We start from the raw sequence: 11,323 nt of genomic DNA on the forward strand, positions 1-11,323 counted from the left end.
TATAAAATATAAACATCTAATATTTTAATTTTTATAATAGAAACAATAAGCAAATATTATGTTATGTAGATGGTTACAACATATTTCTAGACGACCTTTGGGAAGCTCTTACAGTAAAACCACGCAACGGTACCTACGGGTTTTTTCTTTTGTCCGCTCTCTCTCTCTCTCTCTGTCTCGACTAAGGGGGATATTGTATTGTGAATCAAAAACCAGCTGTTAAAATCTGATTTTTTTAATGGATTCACTGTCATATTTCCAACTGAAGGGTCTATAAACGGATATTAGGTTATTTTTTATCACGAGACACTTAATTATGTTTATTATTTTTATAATAATAAAATATCATCATGAAAATGATTATTCGCTATGTAATAGAGCGAAGGCTCCTCAGGTTTTATCCCCTTGTAAGAGGCAGCTGTGCTCTTCCATTGTTCGCCCGAGATTTAAAATAAAGGGGAGGCAGTCCCCAGCTGGGCTTAGGCCTCACCCCAGGGCATTTCAATTCCTCTCCAGTTGAATTCATCACCTAACTTTGATAAAATTGAAGAATTCCCGGGATCCGAACAATCGGGCACTAAACTAACGGACGATTTTCAGTCATTTTATTTTTTCAAATGAATCCTTAAATCTGTCAGCTATTTTCTACAGAGTTAGATGATTTAACCACAATAAAAACCAATCCACAATCCAATCATGTTTCTTAATTAAAAATCCCGCGGGAAAATTGTAATTTTACTGGAAAAATATTATTAAAAACTGTTGAAAATGTATAGCAATTCGGCCTCCTCTTAATTTTATCTATATTATTCTATAGATTACATTAATCACCAGTTTACGCTTTAGGTATTTATTCCCATCTTCAATACTAAAATTAAACAATTTTCAATCCATTATTTCAATAACTTAATATATTTTAAATGCATTATTATTATTGATAAAAGGTTTAATTCCTCAAGTCATTATTTTTCATTACCCTAATTAATAAAATTGGATTTAAAAATATCTATTAAATCATAAAACCTCATTATTTTTATACCCTCGAAATAGTTGCACTGACTTTTTATATAACTAGAGCTATTAAAGAATACGTTTAAATATTCTTTAGTGCTTTCGTATATTTATCTTCATTTTTTTTTATATTAATTGCATTTATTCACTAATTATTCAAAATGATTAATCTTACTGTTTCTAATTTTAAATATGTTTTCAGGTAGTTGAAAGTTTTCTTTATTACTAATGAATGTTTAATGCATCTGTATATCTACTATTTTTAGTTTATTTTTCAAGCTATTCAAATTCTTCCATGTTTTAACGTAAACATATTAATTTATATATACATATATAAGATATATCAATAAAAACATAAATCATATCATTTTAATATGTGGTTGCATTCATAGTCAATAAGGTAATTGTTGATATTTAGTTCTAAAGATGTTGATCAAAGTCCTGCAAGCCAAGTATTTAAGATTCATAATTCTTGAGCTTACATTATTTTGTTATTATTAAGAAATGTAATTTTAAATAATAAACCCTATTTAAATTAAATTCGATTATGATGGAAGTGCAAAGAGAAAAATGTCTTTAAAACATAATAAATAGTTAATGCATCAGGAGTTTACAACAATTTTGATTACTTTTTTTGTGTAATTGCGCTAAATCAACTTTTCTTTTCTTTTGTTTTTTTTTACATTCCTTAAGCATATTATCAGGAGAAAAATGTTTCCTCCAGGTACTTTAAGCTGTTGTTCTATAAAGTATTTTGGAAAGTCATTACTGCATCGTAAGTAGTCAAAGAAAAACCATTTGTCACAAGTCACAAGTTAGTCCGTTTGCAAATCCTTTAACTGATTAAGAACAATTCCAAGCTGGCGAACGTTCAACGCTACACTTTCAAACGCTAAGTATCAGGTTTTAAATGAACAGTCCAACTAAAATACGAACTCAACTTTTTTTTTTAAATTAATTATCCTTAGAGTTATTGCCACCTTTTCCTATCAATCAAGTTCTTAATTTAAATTAAGGAGAGGTTTTTAACCACGCAATAATTATAAATTAATTTGATTTAATTTCACAATTAGTATTAGATTTATTATAAATAATTTTTGAAAAATATATAATTTTTGATTTAATTAATTTTTATTAAAAAAATTAATGATTTTTATATCTTTTCATTATATAGATTATTTAAATTTAAATTATGAGATTAATTAATTCGCCTTATATATCTTTCGGTATCATAGGGGTTTGTGAAGTACATAAAAAAAAAAAATTATTCATCGGAATTTGATACAGCGGTCTTTAAGAGCCCCTGTGGGATCCTTCTCAAATGACACCAAATCCCGGATACACAAAACATGAAACCTAAGTTCCGGTGCCTCGTCTTTCAGCATCCCTAAGTATAAGACATGTATACTGTCCCTCGCCCTTGATACTTTTGAATAGAATCTTCACATACCTGTACAGCTATTATATATTTATATATATATTATCTATTTATCAGCCAAATGAAAAAAATAAATAAATAAAGGATGATTTATAAATAAAGCAATGATTGTACAGCAATGATGAAAAGTCAAAATACATTGCCATCCACATCCGAAATTGTTTGAAATAAAAACAGTAATATGCATCTTTTTTATTTATTTATTTTTTTGAGTGAGAGAGAGATCAGTAGTCGTATAATTTATATTTAAATTCATTTTTAGATTATTATGTATTAATATTTGATGAACATCAAATTAAAATGTTAAAAAATTCAATCTTAATCTAAGTAAATATTAATAATACACAATTAAACCATCACCTGCTGTATAAATATATAACAAAATATATAATACAATGAAAACCTTTATAAAAATAATAAAGCAAACTACATTTTAAAAATATTTAGATAATTTCTTAGAACTGAGTTTCTATAATAGTATGAAAAAGGTATAGTCGGAGTGATTTTAGTGACTTAATTAAAAAAAAATAGACTTAAGAATGCTGTTAAGATGTTAAATTGCTTGTCACTAATTATACAATTCTAAGCAACACTATACTATATTGTATTTATATTAATTCGGCCAAGATAGCTGAAAACAGTTATCTCAACTTTATCATTAATTAGCTCATCTTTAATTACTAATTTAACGATTCTCTTCTTATCAACATCTGAAATCTTTGGATTTCCTTTTTTTTCATAAAAGGTAAAAATGTATATGGAAATGGAAAAATTATATAATTCTGTGTAGCTAAAACATGATCCAGTAGTTAATAAAATATTTTCATATGATTTCTACACATGTAGATTTTAATAAGAAAAATATAGTTGCAGACGTAATATAAAAACAATAATGATTAACATAAATCAAGATAGTAGTCAAACAGATAAACAAAATAAAAATAAATGCTGTTGACATAAGGCTGCAAAGAATAGCATTTAAATTTCATTTATGTAAATAATAAATTATTAAATTAAGATTTTGAAATAAAAAATAAAAGAGTAAAACATAAAAACATGACAAAAACTGAGAATGTTTGTCATAATATGAAAATAAAACAATACAAATGAAATCCGTCGTGCTCAATTTGTCTACGACGTATTTCATCGAAAGAAAGAATATTTAAATACCTTCATGTTTGGAATTTGTGATAAGTTTTTTACAGCACCCTTTTTTAAATAATGCTGAACATAAACATTGTTATAATCATATATGAACCTAAAAACCATTTTGATAATAGCTAGATGGTGAAGGTAGGAAGTGGCCACATGTTTCGAATCAATAAAGTTAGGCGGTTGTAGCCACGTGGATACCAGTCTGTTTACATCGCTCTCGTAGGGAGCTTCGGGGGCGGGAAGTGAAATTTAAATTTCTTACCTGCTAGCCTTAGAGCAGACATCCTTTGGAATTCTGGCTCCTGGAGCCATTTCCACATCCGTCGAAACGTTTCCCTCCCACTCTTCAGTTTAGACCAAGGTTTCGGGTTCCTCAAGAGGTCTGAGAGGGTTCCCTGAGACCTGCAGAGGACCCTCTGGGCGAAGATAGCTTGTGGGATGCTGTAGCGTTTCAGTTCAGCAGAAATCCTCTGAGCTAGCTCCTTTGTGTTGATCTCTTCTAATTCATTACTAGCTGGGCCTACAGAAGGGCAAGAAGGTTGTGTCACAGTTTTTAAAGCAATTGTCGATTGTTGTTTTGGAGGTGAAGGAGCAGTGACAACAACAGCTTCTCGCTGTACAAGGGCTGGTGGAGAATGATGGGGAGAGACCACCACAGAAGGAGCTTGGGTATGAGGTGTGATAGTTGTCAGGCCGTTGAGAGACGGAATCGTCCCTGAGCTAGTGAAACCTCCCACAAGAGTGCTGGGAGGTGAATGTAAGGAGGCTGAAGGAGGACTCAGTTGTGGGCTCTGTCCACCCAATCCCCCTCGTACTAATTCTCTTTGGTTGTACGGGGAATCGTATCCGTTCGGGGACATACTTTTAGGAGGAGAATTGAGGCCGTTCTGGCTATATGTGCTTTGTGGAGAGAGTGGCGAGTGCTGTTGAGAAAGCCCCATACCCGATAAATTATTAGGAGAATAATGGTGAGGAGACATTCCCATAGAAGACAGTTTGTCATAACCATAAGGAGAATTGACACCCATGCTCAAACCCAGACCATTGTTTTGCATTACAGTGAATGAGCCGCTTACATTTCCCGGATGTCCATAAGCGAATTTGTCTGATACAGTAGAAATAGGTGGTAAAGGTTGCAAAGGGGTAAGTGTAGCATATGAGGAACCAGGACTAAAACCAGGAGGAGACATCCTCCCGTTGACTGAAGTAAGAGTCTGATAAGTGGGTTCCGGTTGTAAGGAACGAAAATCACCAGCGTCTATCATACCTGCCACACTGACAGAAATCCCACTCACAGAGGAGGGGGAAATTTTTCCAGGACTGAGTAATCGGGAATCTCGAGAATCGTCTTGCTCGTGAGGTTGAACTATTACAGAAAGTTGTTTGCTTTCTTCGCACTCGGACAACTCTCCTCCACTCTCCTCCTTGACGTCTACTTCCAAGTCCTCGCAAAGCACTCCTCTCCTGGCGACGACAGGCCGGGAAATGTCGAGTCCGCGGCCCGACATCAAGCCATGCGTGCTCAGGCCCCCCGAATCGACCGTCTCCACCGACACAAGTCCCTCTCCTAACGATTGATTCTCCGCCATTTCCACGATCGCCTCCATGGCTTCTCATAGATACAAGGGTACGGCCACTCCGGCACTCGAAAACTCACTCAAGGCACACAAAACCGCAATTCCCGATTCAGTAAACCACATAACAGAGAGAGATACCGGCACTAAGCGACATATTCACGGAGAGTTTGTACATGCTTGCGTGGTAGGCTACTGCACAGGCCCGTCGATCAATACGCTGTGAGGGAGGTGAGAGGGGGGCGGTGAGTAGGGTAGATAGAGGGCGCTGCGGCGGTAGGGCTACTGAAGGCCCTTTCGCACTAACTAACCTCTCAGCTAAGACTGTTCATATTTACCCTCGATGCGTAGGCATATGTGATGTGAGTAGAGCAGCTGCACTTCCCCCACCCACTCTCATGCGGGATATCACTGAGTCTAGTTATCTCAACCCGGTAGTTACACTACACTCCCTCTGGCCCCACTCGCGACAATCGATGCCACAGCTGAATATCACTTGTTCCAGAATGAACTGATCGATATCTGTGTCAGTTGACAGGTAGTAGCCAGGAAATAGTGTCCAATAGCGGGATCTGCGGCGCGCCCTCTCCTAGTGTGTGTGTGGCTGTCGGCATACTGACAGGACTCCCTCCTTACACCGGTCTCCTGTCTCCAATTGTTCACAGCACCGGCGTTACGTCACAACTCCTACCCCTAGCACCCCTCTCTGTGTCCCACCACTTTCGAAAACATTTAAATAACATTAACACTAGAAAATAATTGCCCAGTGGTAAGTCAGATATGGGTTTATTTTCGTGAGTGATTATTTGAAAAGCATCGAAACTCGAAATGACATCTGTTGCCATCATAAAATGTACGAAGATGTTTTCAATGAATTGTTTTTATTTTTACCATCATCTAGTAGTGAAAATCATGTGAGCCCCGTAAGTAATAACAATAGACTGCTTTACGCTGTATTTAATCACCTAGTAATAAAGTTTCATTCGTGATATTTCTTAAATTAACGTAAATATTTATAGAAACGAACAGTTTAATAGATTTTAACCATGGCACTGACTAATAGTTCTGTATTTGTATTGTTAGTGTTTATTTTTGTATTTTTCCCTTGATATTTTAAACTATTTTTAACTATTAAAAAGGACTCGATGTCCATAAACTACAGTAACAATATATTTTAGTCAGTAGCATCTAAAAATAAGCGCTATTATAATGTTTTAAAGATTTATTTTGAAAGTATTCTTTATAACCTCCCTCGAAGGTTACATCAGAAAGGCAAAAAGTATGTTTATTGTTGATATATGTTGTAAAAGTATGTTTATTTCTATTTGTGATGTTTAAACAATAAATACAAAGAATCGCATTATTTTAATCTATTTCATCAGAAGAATTTTCTTATTCTATATATTTAATACATCAAATATTATTGATTATTCTGCAATCTTCTTTCTTATTCAAATTAATACTTTAAAAAAAGAAAAAAAGGATTTTAGAACAAATGTTTCCAAAACTGTTCTCTAGGTTTAATATTTCACCTTGATTTTTTTTTTATGTTAATTCTAAAACTGTCAGCTTATTTTACTCATATTATTGTTGAAATAATTAAAATATATTTCCACTTTGATTATTATTAGATGAAATGAACCTTTATAAAGCTTAATCGTTTGTTGTTAATCTTTCCAGTGATGATTAAATTCAGTTATCAAATGAGTCAAGGTAAAAATCTAAAAATTGTGTCCTTTTCGTCACAATTAATATCTATCAGTTATTTTCTTTGTTACAAGTATGCTATCAAGGTTAAATCAAATAAAACCGAAAAAATTGATCTTTTTTTATTTTAATTGCCATATTTTGTAAATATATATACATATGTATGATCAACACAGTGTAAGTATGTACATAGGGATTTATTAGAGTTTCATAACTTTAAGGTATTCTAAAAATAATTTAAAATACCATTATATTGCCTATTTCAATTCTTATATTATCATAAGTATTAAATTTATGATCCCTTTAGTTGAAGGACTGTAGTTACTGAAGGACTTAACTCCATAAAATCAGTGCTGGTCTTTTCAACATTGACTCCATAACAATTTAGTACTTAATAAATGGTTAAGAACTGAATGTAATTTTTAGTAAATTGTAATACTTTTATATATCTGATATACTTTTCCAATATAAAGATATATGAATTTTCTAACAAGAAATATTATTAAAGATATGTTTCTTGAAATTGGTGGAGTAGGAATTATTCATTCGGTCAAATGAAGGACAAAAACAAACGAAATTTATTAATTTACAGGTACATATTTCGAAATTATATTATTTTTATTGCTTTTTCTTATATAAACAATTAAATCATCGTTAAAATGTTAGTAAAAACCCTACTTAAAAATAGGTGATAACAATAATACAGTCAATGCCCCATTATCTGTATATTGGTGATGCGATAAATCAAAAAAACAATATTTCATAATATTGGTAATTACACAAAAAATTACGCGTTACTTGGTGACAAACTTCAATCACAGATTTAAACAAAGTGTTTTGTTACCAAAAAAAAAAAACTAGTTACTTCATTTTCATAAAATGTAGTAATTTTTTTATTTATATAGTCACTAAGCAATTTATTAATTATTCGTCTGGTAAATTAATTTATATATTTAATTAAATAATTTTTACAACCGTGCCTTTCTATTCCAGAGTTCACTAAATCTTCTACAAAAGAGAAAATAAATAATTTTACCCAATTGATTTTTTAATTTAATAAAACCAATAATTATACTTGCTTCTCTTAAGCAATATTTATGTTTATCTTACTATATAATTTAATATTAGGCTTATGGAAATCAATCCTTCCTAAGGAAGTTAAATTTTTTTTTAATAATAACAAACAGCTAATGAAGTTAAAACTATTGTTTATTATGTTGAATAGATAATTTTATTTTATTTATTTTTTTGAAAATACATTAAAATTTATATAATTTTACTTCATTTTCGTCATTATTATTATTTATTTTGTCTTATGTACACATGGTTTGAAGGGATATTTCAACCATAATATAATACGTACCTATTATCCTCGAGTGCTACAGATTGTAATATTGTTAAATAAAAAGTGTTTTTTATTTCTAAATAGTTTAAGTTGAACATATATTTACTGATCAGCTGAAAAAAATATATATCTAATTAATATAACTAATAAAAATATAACAAATTAAAAACTATATTACTCAAGGAAAGGAAATTATTAATTTTAGTTATTTAAATATTTTAATACACATTTTTCAATTATTGAATCATTTTCAATAAACAAAAAAATAATGTTACCTTGAACAATTGGCATCTCAGATTTTTTTTATTTCTCGGTTTTCCAACTCCTCGAATTGAATCCCTTTTTTAAAAACATTTAGTTTTATATTTATATTGATATTCATATTATATTTATCTGTTTTTAGATTTTAAATTGGTGGAGGTAAGGCCAAAAGCGAAATAATGAGGAATACAATTTTAAGCAAAAAGCCCACTTTTAATAATATCCTTCCAAGTATTTTGCTAACTAAACTCAAAGAATTTCAGGAAACAAGTTTGTTGTAGGAGAAAGTTTTAAATTATTAAATAAATTTATAAACAGAGTAATTCGCGTAGCTGGCCAAGTGGGAAACGTTTTTTTTTTTTTTTTTTATAAAAATTAGGGAAAATTTAAAACTTTATTCATTTTATAATAACAAAAATTATTTAGGAAAAAATTAATAACAATTTAAATATGAGTGGTGAAACATACTCAGTGGTTGTTAGTTGTGTTACCACAACACAATAATTTTAAGTTCATATAAACTTTTTCAAATCAATAAGAACATTTTATAATTATAAAAATCTTTAAGACAATATAAGAGTAAGTTTAGTATTAACAAATTTATAAATGTATTTGATAATGAATCGTAAAGCAGAACATGTCCTCGAATAATTCATCTGCGTTTTATTTATGTTCATGTTATCAATTAGTTTTTAATACAATCATTGCTAATTTTCTTTTATTACTAATTGTAAGTTTATATTACTTTCATACTTTTTTCTACAAATATCGCATTTTTTTTTAACTTCACTACACTAACGTACTTATTCGTTATAAAATCATGTTTTCATATTTATTGGTTTGTTTCGCAAACATTGTCATTTATTTGTGTATCATTTTTAAATAAAATTATTTCTGGTTTTTCTTTTGTTAATAATTACAAGTTTTTATTATTCTGATATTTTAAAAAAATTACCATATTATTACCATACCGTTTTTAACCATTAATATTTATACAATATATACACATAAATGTATATTGTATGTATATGTATGTACATACATGAATATATTGTATAAATGTATACATTGCATATATGCGATTGCCTGGCACATAATGTTTGGTAATTTCAATATTATAGTTACTGAAAGAAATGATGTGACAATTGAAACTTTTTGTTAGAATATTAATATAGTATTTGAATATTTCTGCTATCTTACTTCATATACAAAAATGTTTGCTGTATATTTTACTGTCTTTAATTATTTACTATGTAGCATATTTTGCGAGTTGTTTACAGCTTGAAAATGTTTGCTCTGCAAAACCTCTGCTCTTATAAGCAACAAATTTGAAAAAAAATATATATATTTTTTTAGTAGGTACTTTTTTTGTCATAAAAAATATCATATTTCAACTTATTTCATTTTTTAAAAAAATGTTTACCTCAAAATCAAGACTAGGAATCAATTTTGCAGCATTGTTTCATCCCACCTTTAAATAAATTTATATGCTAGTTAATAAAACATTCATATAATATTTATAATATGGTTAGCCATACTATATTAAAAAAACAATAAAAAAAAAAAAAGAAATTCGTGGCTTAGATGTTAATAAGGTTACTGATTCAATTTTAATACATTTCTTATTTTAACTATTAAATGACAATTGTCTTGAAATATTCATATATTTCATCATTCGTTTGAGTATTGATTATCATACTCAAACCTATATTTATTTATTTTATTAATTTCCGATTGGTCCTCTCATCAGATCTAATACTCATTAATATATGGAGAAAAATGTACCTAAAGGACATAGACTGGAAATCACGTAGGTTAGTTATTATACTGCTAGGATATTATACAGGAAACATGTCTAATCAGCATTATGAAATATTAAATAATTCAATTATGTAACAACATATTTAATACAGTTTAATTCCTTGAACACAAGAAACAAATAAGGAAACGTCGATATACAATAAATATTAATATTTAAGTTTAAATGAAATGATAAGTATCCAAATTAAAGTCTCAAAGCATTCTTTATTTCCTTAAAAGTCTGACGTTTCGTCCAATTCGACCATCCTCAAGGAACAATCTCAAATACCAATTTACACTCACATAAAATATTTAAAAATTATTTTGCCGCCTTTTCTGCCCAGATCACTAATCTCAATCAAATTACCCTATTTCACCACTCTTTCATTAATACTAAAACTTTTAATTATAATAAATTTAACAGTATTACACCTTTCTATCATAAAAATATTTGCAACTAACAATATTTGGAATTTTATTAAAAGTTTTAATATTAATGAAAGAGTAACAAAATATTGACTGAAACTAGTGAGCTGGGCAGAATAGCCTGCAAAAACTTTTTAAATATTTTATGAGAGTGTAAATTGGTATTTAAAATTGTACTTAAGGATGGCTGAATTGGCCGAAACGCTGGACTTTTAAGGAAATAAAGAATGTTTTGAGACTTTGATTTGGATAAATTTGATTTTATTTAAACAATAATAAACAGTCTCAAGAATGTGAAAATATTATATATAAATTACAATTTAATTTAAAACTCACTACAGGCTAATATAAAATCTTGTTGGTATTCAATGGTTCTATACAACCGCAACAATATCGTCTATAGAAAAATTTGTAGTTTCTCTTTTATCGGTAAATTTTATCTTAGCTTTAATACTCACATCAATAAACTAAGATTAATGACCCAAGTACGTCTAGCTAATGGAAAAAAAATCAGCATTAACCGAGATAGAAATAAGATTCCAGTTACTCCTTTAAGTTCTGTATTTTGAATGAATATAATGATTGAGATCGTATATCATCTATATA

General features: G+C 29.7%; 1 protein-coding gene across 5 annotated transcripts in view; it reads right to left on the reverse strand.

Moving 5' to 3' along the window:
• The window catches only part of onecut, a 196,024-nt gene extending 189,454 nt beyond the window's left edge, over positions 1-6,570 (reverse strand). For all 5 annotated transcript variants that reach the window (XM_014419571.2, XM_067047306.1, XM_067047309.1 and 2 more), the window contains exon 1: positions 3,867-6,570. In XM_014419571.2, coding sequence (XP_014275057.1) covers positions 3,867-5,211 — 1,345 coding nt within the window. In that variant the 5' untranslated portion in view covers positions 5,212-6,570. The remainder of the gene's footprint in view (positions 1-3,866) is intronic.
• Between the last annotated feature and the right edge of the window lie 4,753 nt (positions 6,571-11,323).

This window comes from Halyomorpha halys, unplaced genomic scaffold (assembly GCF_000696795.3).
Source record: "Halyomorpha halys isolate HHAL.00 unplaced genomic scaffold, Hhal_1.1 Scaffold241.1, whole genome shotgun sequence".
Classification (NCBI taxonomy): Eukaryota; Metazoa; Arthropoda; class Insecta; order Hemiptera; family Pentatomidae; genus Halyomorpha; species Halyomorpha halys.